This window comes from Microcaecilia unicolor, chromosome 3 (assembly GCF_901765095.1).
Source record: "Microcaecilia unicolor chromosome 3, aMicUni1.1, whole genome shotgun sequence".
Taxonomy (NCBI): domain Eukaryota; kingdom Metazoa; phylum Chordata; class Amphibia; order Gymnophiona; family Siphonopidae; genus Microcaecilia; species Microcaecilia unicolor.
The window spans coordinates 335,233,005-335,252,530 of record NC_044033.1 but is presented as its reverse complement, the minus strand read 5'-3'; the positions used below and the strand labels follow the sequence as shown (position 1 = coordinate 335,252,530).

The 19,526-nt window shown below is 43.7% G+C and overlaps 1 protein-coding gene across 1 annotated transcript; it reads left to right on the top strand.

The window, feature by feature from the left end:
• Positions 1–1,227: 1,227 nt before the first annotated feature.
• LOC115464718 (vomeronasal type-2 receptor 116-like) lies at positions 1,228–19,222 on the top strand. The gene is made up of 5 exons (XM_030195079.1): positions 1,228–1,945; positions 9,605–10,044; positions 14,752–14,979; positions 17,770–17,896; positions 18,336–19,222. Exons 1-5 carry the CDS (start codon positions 1,228–1,230, stop codon positions 19,220–19,222), a joined length of 2,400 nt encoding a protein of 799 aa, XP_030050939.1.
• Positions 19,223–19,526: the final 304 nt, after the last annotated feature.

The following is a 19,526-nucleotide window of genomic DNA, read 5'->3' as shown; positions in this document are numbered from 1 at the left end:
GGCTTTTCAAAATCCAGATACACAATATCGACCGGCTCACCTTTATACACATCTGCTCATCCCTTAAAAGGAATGTAGTAGATTGGTGAGGCAAGATTTCTCTTTCACTAATCCATGTTGGTCTTGGGGCTCATTTTCAAAAGAGAAAAACATCCCAAAAATGGCATAAATCTGCTTTTGGACATTTTTCTCACAAAAACATCCAAAGTGCTATTTTTGAAACCAATTTTTAGATGTTTTTCTACGAAGTCCGTCAGAAGTGCATTCAAATCACAAGGTGGTGTTTCAGGGGTGTGTTAAGGATGGGATCTGGACATTCCTAACACTTGGACATTTTTCTGCCATAATGGAACAAATGGACGTTTTGGTCTAGACCTGTTAACAACTAAGCCACAAAAATATGCCCTAAATGACCAGATGACCACTGGAGGGAATCAGGGATTGCTTCCCCATACTCCCCCAGTGGTCACTAAACCCCTCCCAAAATATTTGATTAAAAACATTTACCAGCCTCTATGCCAGCCTCAGGTCTATTAGAGCAGAATGCAGGTCCCTGGAATAGTCTAGTGGTGGGTGCAGTGCATTGCAGATAGGTGGACCCAGGCCCATAACTCCCCTTACCTGTTACACTTGTGGTAGAAACTGTGAGCCCTCCAAAACCCACTATACCCATGTATAAGTGCCCCAATGGCTTAATTTTGTGCATTTTTCACTTGGACATTGTTTTTTAAATGGACCAAAAAAATAAATTCACAGAGCGCAAAAACATATAGCAAATAGCCATTTTGGAAAAAAAAAAAAGGATAGACATTTTTCTGTTTTGAAAATGGCTATATTCTCCACTTGAATTTTAGACGTTTTTAGCAAAATGTCCGAAGTTGGATTTAGATGTCATATCGAAAATGCCCCTCTTTGTCTCATTAATCCATGCTTATGTATATGCTCTGTAATTTTGTTCTTTACAATAGTCTCTGCCATTTTGCCAGGCACTGATGTCTGTAATTTCCTGGATCAGCTGTGGAACCCTTTTTAAAAATCGGCATTATATTGGCCACCCTCCAATCTTCCGATGCCATGCTCGATTTTAAAGATAAATTACATATTATTATGCCCTAAGTATTTGATATGTGAATGGAATATGATCTTTTCATGACAAAGTTACTGATAAATTAAATCTTTTATTTTCAGCAGATCAGTTACACCTCAGGAAATCTTGTCATGAGCGATATGGCTAAGTTTCCTTATTTCTACCGGACTGTTCCCAGTGACATGCACATCTGTGCTGCAATAGTCAAACTATTGAAGCATTTTGGCTGGACCTGGGTCGGTATCATTGCATTTGATGATGAAAACAGCATAAGGGCTGTGCAAATCCTGAGAGAAGGCATTGAGCAGAGTGGAGGTTGCATTGAATTCATAGAAACCTTACATCAATCCCGTTCATTCAGGGTTCAAGAAACAGATATTTTCGACACCTTCAGTACATATTCAACTAAAGTGATTATTTTGTATTCTAATAAAGACTACAGAGAGCGTATAAGACATACAACCATTTGGGAAGCACCTGGAAAGGTCTGGATCATCACAGAAGAATGGGGATTTTTCTTCCCCTCATACAGTGTTGATAGAAAAAACACCTTAGCTTTAGCAGTCGCAAAGAAAACTATTCCAAGCTTTCACAAATTTGTCCGTGAGGTGAATCCTGCCATGTTTCCAAATGATTCATTCATAGAGATGTGGTGGAAGAACCTGTGTAACAACCAGTGCCCCAAGAGCATCCAAAGATCCTGCAACAGTGATGAAACATTATTTTTCCAAATACACTGTGACTCTATAAACTCTGGGGATAGTTATAATGCTTACAATGCTGTGTATGGCCTGGCATATGCATTGCATGACATGATCACTTCTGGTTCTAGGAATACCACCAAGAGGAGTGGAGAAAGTGAGAGATTTTTAGATTTTCTGCCATGGAAGGCAGGGGCGTATCTGCGTGGGGCCTCAGGGGCCTGGGCCCCCGCAGATTTTGCCCTGGCCCCCCCTACCGCCATCAACCCTCCCCCGCTGCCGTTCTTACTTTTGCTGGCGGGGGACCCCAACCCCCGCCAGCCGAGGTCTGCTTCCACCTGCCGCTGCCTTCAAAACTTCTTCTTCAGCCGGCGGGGGACCCCAAACCCCCGCCAGCCGCCCCGCGCTGTTTAAAATTCATCTTCGGCCTCCGTGGCCGTGCTGCTGGGATAGGCGGCGCTGTTGAAATCCACTTCGGAGTCTGACGTCGTTGTACGTTGTACGTGCTGCGACGTCAGACTCCGAAGTGGATTTCAACAGCGCCGCCTATCCCAGCAGCACGGCCACGGAGGCCGAAGATGAATTTTAAACAGCGCGGGGCGGCTGGCGGGGGTTTGGGGTCCCCCGCCGGCTGAAGAAGAAGTTTTGAAGGCAGCGGCAGGTGGAAGCAGACCTCGGCTGGCGGGGGTTGGGGTCCCCCGCCAGCAAAAGTAAGAACGGCAGCGGGGGAGGGTTGGCGGCGGGAGGGGGGTGGAGAGACTAAGTCATTGGTGGCGGTGGGGGCTCGGCGGCGGCGGCGGTGGCGGCGGCGGGGGGGGGGGGCGCTAAAATGTGCCCCCTCCCTCTGGCTCTGGCCCCCCCTACCGCCGGAGTCCAGATACGCCCCTGATGGAAGGTAATATCCTATGTTAGAAGAATGATATTTTCAGAAAGAAGTGATGGTATATGATTGCCCAGATTACCTTCTCTTGAAGCAGGTTATTTATTTATTACATTTGTATCCAGGTAACAGACAAAAGAGGGGGAGACTCACCTCAAAATTGTACAATACAACAGTAATAAAGGAGTGAGTCTATTCACACAAAATATTGTGCAGGGAAAAAATTAGAAAGAATAGGGGAAGACCTCAGAAAAGGTGACACACAGCAAGACTGCTGGAATTGTTTCAAAAAGAAAAGTCACCGTGCTTTCTTCAGTCATCGGTCTTAAACCTTCCCCCCCCCCCCCCCCCCAGCTCTCTTTGCGTGGAAATCTTTTTTTCAGAAAAATGTTTTAAAGATATACTCAATATGCTTCAACAAAATTGTAGAGAATGAAAAAGAAGAAAAGACTACTTAGCTGGTTGCAGCATCGCGGGTAGGCATCCACACCAGGGATAAGGACGCCGAGTTAACAATCACTGCTCTAGTGGATCTTCATAAAGTCATTCGATGAATTGGGCTTGTTCCTGGCTCAACAATGCAGCAGCTGAGTGTTGAGCCGGGAGCCAGCCCAATTCATCGAATGGCTTTATAAAGATCCACTAGAGCAGCGATTGTTAGCTCAGCGTCCTTATCCCGGGTATGGATGCCTACCCGCGATGCTGCAACCAGCTAAGTGGTCTTTTCTTCTTTTTCAGTCTCTACAATTTTGTTGAAGCATATTGAGTATATCTTTAAAAAATAATTCTGAAAAAAAGATTTCCACACAAAGGGAGGTGGGAGGGGGGGGGGGGTTAAGACCGATGATTGAAGAAAGCACGGTGACTTTTCTTTTTGAAACAATTCCAGCAGTCTTGCTTTGTGTCACCTTTTCTGAAGTCTTCCCCCATTCTTTCTAATTTTTTTCCCTGCACAATATTTTGTGTGATTAGACTTGCTCGTTTATTACTGTTGTATTACATTTGTATCCCACATTTCCCCACCTATTTCCAGACTCAATGTGGCTTACATAGTACCGTAGAGGCGTTCGCCATCTCTGGCAGAGAAACAAATACAAAGAGTTATTGTGGTCAAATAGGTTCATGTGTTATAGACACATTGGTGGATCGCAGAGAGGAAGAGTTATGCAATGTCTGCTTCCGGGTTTGGTTTCATTGTGTTGCAAGGTTTAAGCATTTAGGTTGGGTCGAAGGGGTATGTCTTTTTGAACAGATTGGTTTTTAGTGATTTCCGGAAGTTTAGGTGGCCGTACGTTGTTTTCACGGCTTTTGGTAGTGCATGCCACAGTTGTGTGCTGATGTAGGAGAAGCTGGATGCATAAGTTAATTTGTATTTGAGTCCTTTACAGCTTGGGTGGTGAAGATTTAGATACAGTGGTGGAAATAAGTATTTGATCCCTTGCTGATTTTGTAAGTTTGCCCACTGACAAAGACATGAGCAGCCCATAATTGAAGGGTAGGTTATTGGTAACAGTGAGAGATAGCACATCACAAATTAAATCCGGAAAATCACATTGTGGAAAGTATATGAATTTATTTGCATTCTGCAGAGGGAAATAAGTATTTAATCCCTCTGGCAAACAAGACCTAATACTTGGTGGCAAAACCCTTGTTGGCAAGCACAGCGGTCAGACGTCTTCTGTAGTTGATGATGAGGTTTGCACACATGTCAGGAGGAATTTTGGTCCACTCCTCTTTGCAGATCATCTCTAAATCATTAAGAGTTCTGGGCTGTCGCTTGGCAACTCGCAGCTTCAGCTCCCTCCATAAGTTTTCAATGGGATTAAGGTCTGGTGACTGGCTAGGCCACTCCATGACCCTAATGTGCTTCTTCCTGAGCCACTCCTTTGTTGCCTTGGCTGTATGTTTTGGGTCATTGTCGTGCTGGAAGACCCAGCCACGACCCATTTTTAAGGCCCTGGCGGAGGGAAGGAGGTTGTCACTCAGAATTGTACGGTACATGGCCCCATCCATTCTCCCATTGATGCGGTGAAGTAGTCCTGTGCCCTTAGCAGAGAAACACCCCCAAAACATAACATTTCCACCTCCATGCTTGACAGTGGGGACGGTGTTCTTTGGGTCATAGGCAGCATTTCTCTTCCTCCAAACACGGCGAGTTGAGTTCATGCCAAAGAGCTCAATTTTTGTCTCATCTGACCACAGCACCTTCTCCCAATCACTCTCGGCATCATCCAGGTGTTCACTGGCAAACTTCAGACGGGCCGTCACATGTGCCTTCCGGAGCAGGGGGACCTTGCGGGCACTGCAGGATTGCAATCCGTTATGTCGTAATGTGTTACCAATGGTTTTCGTGGTGACAGTGGTCCCAGCTGCCTTGAGATCATTGACAAGTTCCCCCCTTGTAGTTGTAGGCTGATTTCTAACCTTCCTCATGATCAAGGATACCCCACGAGGTGAGATTTTGCGTGGAGCCCCAGATCTTTGTCGATTGACAGTCATTTTGTACTTCTTCCATTTTCTTACTATGGCACCAACAGTTGTCTCCTTCTCGCCCAGCGTCTTACTGATGGTTTTGTAGCCCATTCCAGCCTTGTGCAGGTGTATGATCTTGTCCCTGACATCCTTAGACAGCTCCTTGCTCTTGGCCATTTTGTAGAGGTTAGAGTCTGACTGATTCACTGAGTCTGTGGACAGGTGTCTTTCATACAGGTGACCATTGCCGACAGCTGTCTGTCATGCAGGTAACGAGTTGATTTGGAGCATCTACCTGGTCTGTAGGGGCCAGATCTCTTACTGGTTGGTGGGGGATCAAATACTTATTTCCCTCTGCAGAATGCAAATAAATTCATATATTTTCCACAATGTGATTTTCCGGATTTAATTTGTGATGTGCTATCTCTCACTGTTACCAATAACCTACCCTTCAATTATGGGCTGCTCATGTCTTTGTCAGTGGGCAAACTTACAAAATCAGCAAGGGATCAAATACTTATTTCCACCACTGTATGTTCGTGCTGATCTGATTGTATTTCTTGTTGGTAGGTCTATGAGGTCTGTCATGTAACCTGGGGCTACTCCGTAGATAATTTTATGGACCAGGGTGAAGATTTTGAAAGCAATACGTTCTTTGATTGGAAGCCAGTGTAGTTTTTCTCGGAGGGATTTGGCGCTTTCGAATCACGTTTTTCCAAATATAAGCCTGGCTGCTGTGTTTTGAGCGGTTTGAAGTTTCTTTGCATCCCGCATAAATTCCATTGCAATAGTCTACATGGCTTAGTACCATTGATTGTATCCAGTTGCGAAATGTTTCCCTCTTGAAGAATGGTTTCACACGTTTGAGTTTCCACATTGAGTGTTATGAAACAGGGAGCCCTTGTCGGGTTATAGGATTTGTCTCTGGCTGCCAAAGTGATGCACATTGGAAAGAATAATCCGAATCACAGTTACTTGAGGGTCAGCACTCAAGAAAAGATCTGGGTGTTGTTGTAGGTAATACGCTGAAATCTTTTGTTCAGTGTGCGGTGGCAGCCAAAAAATCAAACAGGACGCTAGGAATTATTAAGAAAGGAATGGTGAATAAGACCGAAAATACTATAATGCCTTTATATCGCTCCATGGTGTGTCCACACCTTGAGTATTGCGGAATTAGAAAGGTTCAAAGAAGAGTGACCAAAATGATAAAGGGGATGGAACTCCTCTCGTATGAGGAAAGGCTAAAGAGGTTAGGGCTCTTAAGCTTAGAAAAGAGATGAGGGGAGATACAACTGAGGTCTACAAAATCCTGAGTAGTGTAGAATGAGTAGAAGTAAATTGATTTTTTACTCATTCCAAAAGTACAAAGACTAAGGGATACTTAAGGAAGTTACATGGAAATAATTTTAAAACAGATAGGAGGAAATATTTTTTCACTGAATGAACAGTTAAGCTCTGGAACTCTTTGCCAGAGGATGTGGTAACAGTGGTTAGCGTATCTGGGGTTTCAATAGGTTTGGACAAATTCCTGGAGGAAAAATCCTTAGTCTGCTATTGAGACAGACATGGGAAGCAACTGCTTGCCCTGGGGTTTGTAATATGGAGTGTTGCCACTATTTGGGTTTCTACCAGGTACTTGTGACCTGGCTTGGCCACTGTTTGGTAAACAGTATGGCTAAAAGGCTGGAATAAAAGAAAAGCTTTGAGGACTGCATGATAAGATCCTTCACCAGATAAGTTGTTTGTGGGGCATGCCTATCTTCTGGAACTGTGCAACTATCAGGCTTATTTTCGAAAGAGAAGGGTTCCCATCTTCCGACACAAATCAGGAGATGGGCTTCCTTCTCTTAGGGTCGCCCAAATCGGCATAACCGAAAGCCAATTTTGGGCGCCCTCAACTGCTTTCCATCGCAAGGATTACCAAATTTCACGGGGGCATGTCGGCACCATAGCAAAGGCAAATCTGGGGAGTAATTAAAAGATGGGCATCCTTGGCCGATAATGGAAAAAAGAAGGGTGACCCTAATGAGCACTTGGCCGACTTTACTTGGTCCATTTTTTCTTGTAAACAGACCTCAAAAGGTGCCCGAACTGACCAGATGACCACCGGAGGGAATCGGGGATGACCTCCCCTTACTCCCCCAGTGGTCACCAATCCCCTCCGACCCAAAAAAAAACTTAAAAACATTTTTTTGCCAGCCTCTATGTCAGCCTCAAATGTCATACCCAGCTCCATCACAGCAGTATGCAGATCCCTGGAGTGGGTGCAGTGCACTTCAGCCAGGCGGACCCAGGCCCATCCCCCCTACCTGTTACACTTCTGGTGGTAAATGGGAGACCTCCAAAACCCACCCAAAACCCATTGTACCCACATGTAGGTGCCCCCTTCATCCCTTAGGGCTATGGTAGTGGTGTACAGTTGTGGGGAGTGGGGTTTTGGGGGGGGGGTTGGGGGGCTCAGCACCCAAGGTAAGTGAGCTATGCACCTGGGAGCAATTTGTGAAGTCCACTGCAGTGCCCCCTAGGGTGCCCGGTTGGTGTCCTGGCATGTGAGGGGGACCAGTGCACTACAAATGCTGGCTCCTCCCACAACCAAAGGGCTTGGATTTGGTCGTTTTTGAGATGGGTGTCCTTGGTTTCCATTATGGCCGAAAACCGGGGATGACCATCTCTAAGGTCACCCATCTCAACATTTAGGTCGACCATCTCTAAGGTCGACATAAATGTTGAGATTTGGGCATCCCCGACCGTATTATCGAAACCGAAGATGGCCGCCCATCTTGTTTTGATAATACAGGTTTCCCCGCCCCTTCACAGGGCCGTCCTTTGAGGACACCCTCATGAAAACTTGGGTGACCCGTTCGATTATGCCCCTCCACGTTTGCTAACAGAATGTTATGAGATGAAATAAAGAGGACTCTTAACGTTATTTCAAGTCGGGTACTTGAAATCAGCCCTGAGCAGTTGAGGCTCAGTTGTTTAAAGTTCATCTTTGAGTAGTCAAGTCCCCTTTTTTAATTTCTTTAGGCAAAGTTATTTTGGCCATATTCGAGAAAGACCTATGTGGATTGCGGAATTATTACTATTTGATGTTGAACTACCAATAAATGTTCACTGATTTAACTGATGTTATGCCTAAAATGTTTCTTAATATATACAAATATCTCATCAAAACCAGGAAAACATTAGCCTACCGCTAATATTGTACTTAGTTTCTATTTTTGTTGAAGAGCACCCTCAGATATTCCCACTATAATGAGCCCACAGTATATCTCTGTAGCTTAGTGGTGTAGCACTTCATTCATCGGGTTGCTCTGCTTTTTTTTATTATTATTTTGTTAGAAACATCGTGTCCCAATAAAAGTGCTATCAGACTGGTGCAAATATTTTTATATATATATATGTTTTTTCTTTTAAGAAATTCTTATACCCCACCAGTCCAAAATACGTGCTCACTGTTCACTGCCTCATTAATTAATACTGTTATCTCGACATGTATGATGGTGTAAGGCAGCTTCTGTTTAAACATAAGCAATCATTTATCTGAGTCGTGCATCTGGAACTTCTCATCATGGCTGCATTGTTGTCACAATATATATCTCCTTATGCCACCATATAACTGGGGATCACGTTTTAGTCCTTCGCCTTCCCCTGAACGTGCCCGACACTGCGGATTTCACTCTTCTTTCTTCAGGGACTAGGGTTAAGGCGGCCTTCTGCTCCTCCTTATTTCCAACACCAACTGCAGTCCTTTAAAAATTCCGCTTGCAAGGCTTTAAAAGGCGCCCGATCAATGGCTACATGCTGAAACCTCCCACTGTGGCATCACTGCAACCTTAAAAACTTTATTGACTCTCAAAAATAGGCAGAACAATCCTATAACTTCAATTGAAAAACTGCAATTAAAATTAAAAAACTATAACGTAGAACAAAATATGAAGCACCTCTTTATATAATGGTATTCCATTCAATGGTTTCATTAAGGCCAGTAGGATTGATGGTGTTTAATTTAAAAATCCACCATTGTTCCCTACGGGCCAGTCTACTCGTTCGATCTAACCCTCCAGGAACATCCATAATGTGATCCACTATGAACCATCGTAAATCTATGAATTTATGGTTCAATTGAAGGCAATGGGTTACTAAAGGAGCTGTAATAGTCTGTGTAGTTAGCCGGCTTTTATGTTCCTTCAATCTAATTTTCATCTGCCTAATTGTTTGTCCTACATAATATAACCCACAAGGGCATACTAGGACCGGTGGGACCAGTGACCAGATCCAGTCATCTCCGGACTCAAATGTGATTAACATTTCTAGTAAACAGCTGACAGCTACACAGTTAGGAGTATTGGAACACGGATTGTCGTTTGTTCCAACTGTTCAACATAATCCATTTTTTACTTGTATAGATTTGACATAAATTATTCGTAATTTACAGGTTAAACTGTATTTTTCTCAGCAAAGTTGATCGGGCGACAGAATCAACTATATTTCGTCCAAAATCCAGATGGATCCCTCCTGGCCCCATAGATCCTCATATAGCTATTTTTAAAGCTTTGGTGTTCAAGGATCTGGAGGATTTAGAAAAAAGAGAGAATGCGGAAAGAAAACATCGAAAAAATTACTTTAATTTCTCTAGACGGGAAAGACAAGCTTTGAAAGAATTGCAGGAAGACACAAGCATTGTAGTGCATTCGGCTGATAAAGAGGGTTCTGTGGTGATCCAGGACACTGAGTCTTATACAGCAGAAGTTTATTGCCAGCTACGTGATGCCTCTTACTATCAAGAATTAGTAGAAGATCCCAGCAAGAGGCTACAAAGTTTAATCGCTACTCTAGTGGACCAAGCATGTGGTGAAGGATTTTTAACTAAGGCAGAGGTTCGGTTTTTGCAGCCCATTAATGTACGTACCCCAGTATTTTACACGGTACCAAAAATACACAAAAGTCTTGTAACACCTCCTGGACGACCCATAGTATCTCTGTGCGGCACCATTTTGGAACCTTTGTCCAGATTTCTTGATTATTTTTTACAACCGTTCGTGGTCATGGCTAGATCTTACATCCTCGACACATCTCATTTTTTGAGACAGTTATCGGAAATTCAAGATGTGGCTGTGGAAGCGTGGTTAGTCACCATGGATATAGAGTCGCTATATTCTAATATTTCACAGGATCTGGCTTTGGAGATCGTGGAACAAACATTGAACATACGGTCTGTAGAAGAAAGAATACCCTCTACATTTTTTATATCCTTGGCTGAATTAGTTTTGAAAGAAAATTACTTTATGTTTAATTCTCAGTTTTTTCTTCAGACACAAGGAGTTGCAATGGGTACAGCAGCAGCTCCGAGTGTCGCTAACCTATATGTGAGCCACTTTGAAGACACTCACCTTTATCCATCACAGTAGTTTACAGATATAGTTCATTGGCATTGTTTTATAGACGATGTCTTTTTCATCTGGACATCCACGGAACAACGGTTGTCAGAATTTTTGGATTGTATTAATACAAAAGATCCATGTCTAAAGTTCACTATGATTAAACATGATAAACACATTGCATTTTTGGACATGTGGATTATGAAGACGGAAGGACAGCTACAGACAATGGTATATCATAAAAAAACAGACCGCAATATGCTACTTTCATTCAATAGTCTTCACCCGTATGGACTCAAATGGTCTCTATCTGTAGGACAGTTTTTACGTTTGTGGAGGATATGCTCGACAAACACTATGTTTAAACAACAGTCGGTCCATCTAACAGCTAAACTTCAAGCCCGAGGTTATTCCCAATCTTGTATTAAACAAGCGTATAGACGGGAATTGTAGGCTCAACGTTCGTTACTGTTGTTGGACCGACAGAAGGAACAGATGGATAGATTTGTTTGCGTGTTGGGCTATTCCACATTGGCTCCTCAAATAGCCCACTTGATAGTCAAACATTGGCAAGTGTTGTCCTTACATTCAGTTTTCAAGCAAACTCCCTATACAGCATATACAAGAGGACGAAATTTACGAGACAGCCTTGTCTATACAAGTGGGACCTTTTCTTCTCAGACTACAGGGAAGGGGGAGCATCGACCTTGTGGTAGCTGTCAGTTTTGTTCCCAGACCACACGAATGACTGAATGGACTCATTTGCAAACTCAACAGTCCTTTAAATTAAGATACAATACTTCGTGTGTGACATCTTTTGTAGTATATGTGATAGTATGCCCTTGTGGGTTATATTATGTAGGACGAACAATTAGGCAGATGAAAATTAGATTGACGGAACATAAAAGCCGGCTAACTACACAGACTATTACAGCTCCTTTAGTAACCCATTGCCTTCAATTGAACCATAAATTCATAGATTTACGATGGTTCATAGTGGATCACATTATGGATGTTCCTGGAGGGTTAGATCGAACGAGTAGACTGGCCCGTAGGGAACAATGGTGGATTTTTAAATTAAACACCATCAATCCTACTGGCCTTAATGAAACCATTGAATGGAATACCATTATATAAAGAGGTGCTTCATATTTTGTTCTACGTTGTACTTTTTAATTTTAATTGCAGTTTTTCAATTGAAGTTATAGGATTGTTCTGCCTATTTTTGAGAGTCAATAAAGTTTTTATTGTTGCAGTGACGCCACAGTGGGAGGTTTCAGCATGTAGCCACTGATCGGGCACCTTTAAAAGCCTTGCAAGCAGAATTTTTAAAGGACTGCAGTTGGTGTTGGAAATAAGGAGGAGCAGAAGGCCGCCTTAACCCTAGTCCCTGAAGAAAGAAGAGTGAAACCCGCAGTGTCGGGCGCGTTCAGGGGAAGGCAAAGGACTAAAACGTGATCCCCAGTTATATGGTGGAATAAGAAGATATATATTGTGACAACAATGCAGCCAGGATGAGAAGCTCCAGATGCACGACTCAGATAAGTGATTGCTTATGTTTAAACAGTAGCTGCCTTACACCATCATACATGTTGAGATAACAGTATTGATTAATGAGGCAGTGAGCACATATTTTGGACTGGTGGGGTATAAGAATTTCTTAAAAGAAAAAACATATATATCTATCTATATAAAACGCACCTCCAACATTCTAATGAAGCCTCACTTTCCCAACATTCTAAAGTGAGGTGGCTGAGACCGCTTTTTGCTCCATGAGTGTCTGCCCCGCCCACACGTCAAACGTTATGACGTCGGGGGCGGAGCAATGACACTCAACCAATCGCATGAGGCAGCCTCAGTGATCGAAAACAAAAAAAAAAAACCTGCTGACATGAAGGGATGGGACAGCTGGAGAAGGTCGCCCACCAAGCCACACCCCCTCCCTAACGACTCACTCACTGAGGCATGATGACTGATAGAAAAAAAAACCCAGCTGAAGCAAATGGAAAGGACAGCAGCACAGCCAAGAGAAACAATGTAAAACAAACTCTGTCTCACAGCACGATCCCAGTTCCCCCCCTTCACACACCCTATAACCCTCCCCCTGTCAATCTCTAAAGAGGACAGCGAGGAGAAACAAGGAAGGTCACCCACCAAGCCACACCCCCTCCCCCATAACGACTCAATCACTCAGACAGGATGAATGATAGAAAAAAAAAACCATCAAGTAAACGGAAGGCAGAGGACCACAGCCAGCACAAACAAAGGCTGAAAAAAAAACTGTCTCAAAAAGCAATACAACAATGCAGCCTCACAGTTTCCAAACCCTGCCCCCACCTCTGATACTCTCCTCTGATACTGGCACACACACCAACACAGAAATACACTGCAGCCTCACAATTAGCAAAGCCTGCCCCTACCTTCCACCATCAACCCTCTCACTCACATACCCCAGTTCCACCCTTCCCAACCCCCAACTTGCTGTAAAAAAAAAAATGACAATCATCTGACTTGGCTCAGAATTAGCCCAAACACATAAGGTGAGCCAAAACCAGATCCCAGTTCACACCCTGCCACCATCAACCCTCTCACACACATACACACTGATGCACGATCCCAGTTCCCCCCCATCACAAACCCCACCCCCCTACAGCCCCCCCCCCACCCCTCCCCCTGTCAATATCTAAACAGAAGAACTGCTAAGCTGCTGTAAAAAAACATGGACACACATCTCACTTCCCTCACAATGAGCCCCAACACCAGTGGTGTTCCTAGGGGCGCTGACACCCAGGGTGGATCGCCGATGCACCCCGCCCCCCCCCCCCCCGGTGCAGTGCGATCCCTCCCCCCCCCCCCGGCGAAAGGACACCCCCCATCCCAGCGAACAACCCCCCCCCCCGGGTGCACGCCTCAACTTCGTTGGTTTCCATTCTCCCTCTGCCCGGAACAGAAAGTAACCTGTTCCGGGGCAGAGGGAGCATGGAAACCAACGTAGCTGACCGGCGCGTGGCACCCCCCCAGCGGACCGCCCCCAACGCTACCCCCTTGGTACGCCACTGCCAGACACATGAGGTCAGCCAAAACCAGATCCCTTCGCCCCCCAAACCCCCTACAACTCCCCCACGCCCCCCTCCCCCTGTCAGTCTCACACACACAGGACATGGATACAACATGGCCACTCCCACTTCCCCCCTTTGCCTCCCAGCCCCCCTCCCCCTGTCAATCTCACACACACACACACACACACACAACATGGATCAACATTGCCACTCACTCAACGCTAAACAACCTCCAACCAGGATCCCAGTTAACACCCCTCCCCCACCCCAAACTCACACACACACACACTGATGCAGGACATAGATACATGGGCACTCACACTCTATGTATTCCACACTCAATCATTGACACCCCACTCCCCAACAATGGTAACCCCTCCACCCCTCAGTTCCTCATATACACTCATTGCATCTCTCCTCAAAACTTAAAAAAAAAAACTACCAGCACTCTTACAAACAGCCCACACAACACAACAACGCTGACCAAACTCTAAACCGCCTGCCACCCACTCCCACTAAAGCAGCATCAACCCTGTCACACTCTGTCTCACTCTCTCTGTCAAACACACACACTCATACATTCACTCACTCCCTATCACACAGTCACTCTCACACAAACTCTATCAAACATACACACTCAGAGGAAAATCTTGTTAGCGCCCGTTTCATTACAGTCAGAAACGGGCCTTTTTTACTAGTATATAAATATTTGCACCAGTCTGATAGCACTTTTATTGGGACACAATGTTTCTAACAAAATAATAATAAAAAAAAGCAGAGCAACCCGATGAATGAAGTGCTACACCACTAAGCTACAGAGATATACTGTGGGCTCATTATAGTGGGAATATCTGAGGGTGCTCTTCAACAAAAATAGAAACTAAGTACAATATTAGCGGTAGGCTAATGTTTTCCTGGTTTTGATGAGATATTTGGGATATATTTACCAGAGATAAAAGGGTACACAATAATCATACGTTTCTTAATATATACAAACAAAATTAAGGGGGAAGAAGGCCATGTTTTATAAACTTCAAAAACAAGCTCCACCCTAATGTTGCTTCAAAATGAAACATGTCCATAAAATCAGGAGCAGAATGTATGTGTTTGAAGTAAGGAGTTCATACCTGCAGTGAGTTTCACTAATAAAAATGTCTCTTGTTTTCATTAGCTTCATCATTATCTGAAGAACCTCCACTTTAAGAACATTCTGGGTGAGGAAATCTTTTTTGATGAGAATGGTGATCTCGCCATTGGATATGATATTATCAACGTTGTCATTCTATCCGATGGGACACGGATTAAAGAAATTGTTGGAAGTTATAACCCTTATGCTCCTCCAGATCAGGAATTTACCATCTATGAAGAGGCGATCATGTGGGAGAGCACATTCAACGAGGTCAGATTTAAATACAATGTAAGCTCATCGCACTGACATTTAAGACCCTTCACTCTAGGACAGCCCCCCCCCCCTTTCCTTACTGCTCTCATTTCTCCTAACACCCCATAGTGCAGAACTCCAAAGGGGGCGTGACTATGGAAAGGACAGGGACAAGTGAGGGGCATTCCCATAAATTACACATGATGTTATAGAATACCTGTATTTGCCTAACTGCCATCGGTTGGGTGCCAGCATTTACATCAGACTTTAGCAGGTATAAATCCTCACATCCAAAGTTAGGTGTGAAATGTGCATTAAGCTAATATTCTGCAAAGTGCCCCATTAAAGAATACTGGCATATAGCATGTATTATTTCAGTGCCTATCTTTAAGAACGTAAGAATAGCCATACAAGGGCAGACCAATGGTCCATCAAGCCCAGTGTCCTGCTTCCAACAGTGGCCAATCCAGGTTACACGTACCTGCAGAAACCCAAATAATACCAAGATTCCATGCTATCAATCCCAGGACAAGCAGTGTCTTCCCCATGTCTATCTCAATAGCAGACCAATGGCGTAGGAAGGGGGGGCAGTGGGGCGGTCCGCCCCGGGTGCACGCCGCTGGGGGGGTGTCGGCTCCACTGGTTCACTGCTCTCTCTGCCCCGGAACAGGTTGTTCCGGGGCAGAGAGAGCAGGGAACCAGCGGAGCCGGCGCAGCTCCCAGCTACATGCACTCGGGGCGGAGCGGCCCTCCCGTTCGCCTCCTTTGGTAAGAATGCGCTCCGGAGGGGGTGCGCGCCGAGGGGTAGTGTGCCATGCTGCACCCGGGGGGGGGGGGATGCGCAGCGGCGAACCGCCCTGGGTGTCAGCCGCCCTCGCTACGGCACTGTAGCAGACTATGAACCTTTCCTCCAGGAACTTCTCCAAACCTTGATTAAACACAGATACGCAAACTGCTTGTCTCAAAACACTTAGCCACCTGCCCCCAGCTACCCTGCGGCCACTTAGAACACAACTCTGGTCCGCCTGCACCTAGTGCTTGTGCAGTACACTAGTTCCCTCCTCTCACTGCCTGGGTCACAACCATCTCTGGGTGAATCTGCCACTCTCAAATTAGTTTAGCTCACAGAATACACCAGCCTAACTTTAAATAGATCAATTAACAATATTTTATTTATTTATTAGGATTTATTTACCACCTTTTTGAAGGAATTCCCTCAAGGTGGTATACAGTAAGAATAAATCAAACATAAGCAATTGGAGGAGGGAGGTCATAGGGCTAACTTTGATTCAGCTGATTGGCTGCTGGCAACTAGGAAGTGAAACTGGACTGCATATGACCACGGCAAGCAGCAAGTAGAGTTAAGTGAGTGGTTGCGACCGTTTCAGTGCTGTGTTGCGGTCTGAATCCTAATTTGGATTTATGGAGGATTGAGAATTTTCAAAAGATGGAGTAGCATGATCAACAGGACTCTTCCAAACATCCAAGGAGATGTGATAATGGAGTAAAAGTCTTTAATCAATACTGAAATAGGACTCGACTTCTCAGCATTCTTGGTCAATATTGCTTTACCCAGAGTTGTACTTCAGCTGCCACTGTGAGCTTTTTGGTCAATCAGCATCATTAGCCTTTCTAAAGAATTATTCATGTGACCCCTGATGTAGGCGATATGCCGAAACACAGACCATGTCGGGTCCCTTAATATTTGCATCAATAAAGTGTTTCTCCATAACATCTCCTGTGGTAGATTCATCCTTTGATCAGCCTGTTCTCTTTCCTGCTTGGTCAATACACAATTACAGCAGTAAAAATATTCAAATTACAATACAAAGTACTACTTACAATGTCAGCACAATATGTAATAGAACATTTTAATTGACAGTGCAGGGTATAAGCAAAGATGGAACATATGGATAGGTAAGAGAGTAAGAAGAATTAGAAAGTAAGGCAACTAATTTAAGGAAAGGTGCACATGAGGTCAGCGAGATGGTTAAATATTATCTCAGCTAGGGTAGAATTGGATGAACATGTCCTGCTGCAGGATTTATAGCCTGAGTCACTCCTTGTGTGTGTGTGTGTGTGAGATAACAAGTTAGTTACTTCTTCCATTAAAGGCCTGGTTGAAGAGCCAAGTTTTCACCTGCTTCCTGAAGTAGAGATAGTCTTGTGTTAAAGTTAGACCTGCTATTTCTGCAGTGTAATTTAATATCAATGGGTGAGTTATCTGGACAGTACCTGAATAGTATTGATATCTGTATAACATTAGGCCCTGCTCCTAGAACACTCTTTCTGCATCCTTTACAGATCAAGACAAATTTTGAAACTCACTCTGTTAGCTAAATAATTAAAGAAACAAAAATACATATACGTAAATAACCAATGGTGAGGAGATCCATTAAGAAAATACTCGGTCATTGAGGTAGAAAATTAGGTTAAAAAGACATCACCTAAAAGTCCTTTTCTCATAGCCCCTTACGAGGGGATAAAGAATTCAGAGTTATTTGAGGAAGCAGAGGTATTTTCTCACACTTTTAATCAACCCATTAAGGGTGACCAGCACAGAAACATTGCTCAAAACATTCCCCAATCAGCCTGAATGACTGATTCCAGGTCAAACCTACTTCATATTATTTATATTTCCAATCAAAATAGAGCTCATACTGATCTCCATATTCAACTGAATAGCTTGGTAATGAGCTGAAAAACTAAATGGAAAAATGGTCATGTTTAGACAGAAAAGTAACATTGCATTTGAAAAGTCATAATCCAGTATTACCTCAAGTTAATCAGTGTCTTCTCAATCCTCAGACACCTCCAGAGTTCAGATGCAGCCCAAGTTGCCCTCCTGGGTTCAGGAAATTAACCAGGGAAGGAAAGCCTGTCTGCTGCTATGACTGTATCCCCTGTCCTGAGGGAGAGGTCTCTAGCCAAACTGGTGAGTGATTTCATGTTATAATGTGTCAGGCATTGAAGACCCAACATGGGTCAACAAATTTGCATGCACTCCTGACTTTTCCAAAACATCAACACAACTGAGCACATCCTGATCTGGATGTCCCAATCGCAATCTCAGTATTCTATGAAAAATGGGTCTTTGCATGTCCTAGTGGAATACCTTGTGTCTAATCCAAAAATATGCGCTGGATACTGCTAGCAAAACTAATCACACCCTGATTGGATAGGACATATGGAATCCTTTAAAAAAAATCCATTTCAGATGAAAGTACATCTAAAAGATAATTCTCATTGTTCATTATTTGTTTAATGTTTGCTACTGTCTGTCATTTTGAAACAAGCTTTACTATAAAGGAAAAATTACTGTCCTATAACTGCTGCTATTTGTGAGATAAAGGGAAAATAATTTTCATTCTCAGATATAGACACTTGTACAAAATGCACAGAGGACCAATGGCCTAATCAGAAGAGGGATGCCTGCATCCCAAAAGTGATATCCTTCCTGACCTATGAAGAGCCTCTGGGAATAATATTGACTTTCATCTGTATTTTCTTAATTCTCATTAATACTGTCATTTTGGGGATCTTTATTCATTACAAAGACACCCCTATAGTGAAAGCCAACAACCGAGACCTCAGTTACATTCTCCTCATCTCACTCATGTTCTGCTTCCTCTGCTCCTTGGTATTCATCGGTCACCCTGACAACATGACCTGTATACTCCGACAGACTGCCTTTGGGATCAGTTTTTCCATTGCTCTCTCCTCTATATTGGCAAAAACCACCACTGTGGTCATGGCCTTTCATGCCACCAAGCCTGGAAACAAGCTCCGGAAATGGATGGGTTCCAGGATCTCAATTTCTGTAGTCCTTTTCTGCTCCCTTATTCAAACTGTTCTTTGTCTTGTCTGGTTGTTCACTGCTCCCCCGTTCCCATATGTTAATATGAAATCAGAAATTGGAACAATACTAACTGAATGTAATGAAGGGTCAATACATGCATTTTACTGTGTTTTGGGTTACATGGGATTTCTGGCTGGTATCAGCTTCATCGTAGCTTTCCTAGCAAGAAATCTCCCTGACCGGTTCAATGAAGCCAAGTACATCACCTTCAGCATGCTGGTGTTCTGTAGCGTCTGGATCTCCTTCATCCCAACATACCTGAGCACCAAGGGCAAGTACGTGGTGGCAGTGGAGATATTTGCTATCCTGGCTTCTAGTGCTGGACTCCTGGGCTGTATCTTTTTCCCTAAGTGCTACATTATTCTGCTGAGACCTGAAAGGAACAGCAGAAAATTCATATAGAAAAAACTAGAATTATTAATAAAGGATTTATTCATTTAAATATTGTTTTCAGTTGATGGGCAAGTCCAAGATGAATGTCCTTTTTTTTACCCAGAAACTGCATCTTTGGTTGAGGCCATCCTAAATTTTATATATCTTATATTATAGCTGAAATTAGATATGATACACTATTTCTATATATCATTAAGTAGATATACTGGTGAAGAATAAATAAAGTTGTTGTAATTATCTTTTTATTGTAATAAATTCATTTCTGAGTCATTCTTCACTGAATGGGGTAACACTTGGGGCTAGTTAGGAAAGG

Excerpts from the sequence above, each read along its gene's own strand:
- LOC115464718 (XM_030195079.1), top strand. The coding sequence starts at position 1,228 with ATGGCTAAGTTTCCTTATTTCTACCGGACTGTTCCCAGTGACATGCAC. Across the intron at positions 10,045-14,751 it reads GGTTTTTGCAGCCCATTAAT|CTTCATCATTATCTGAAGAA; the intron begins GTACGTACCCCA and ends TGTTTTCATTAG. Across the intron at positions 17,897-18,335 it reads AGAGGTCTCTAGCCAAACTG|ATATAGACACTTGTACAAAA; the intron begins GTGAGTGATTTC and ends TTTCATTCTCAG.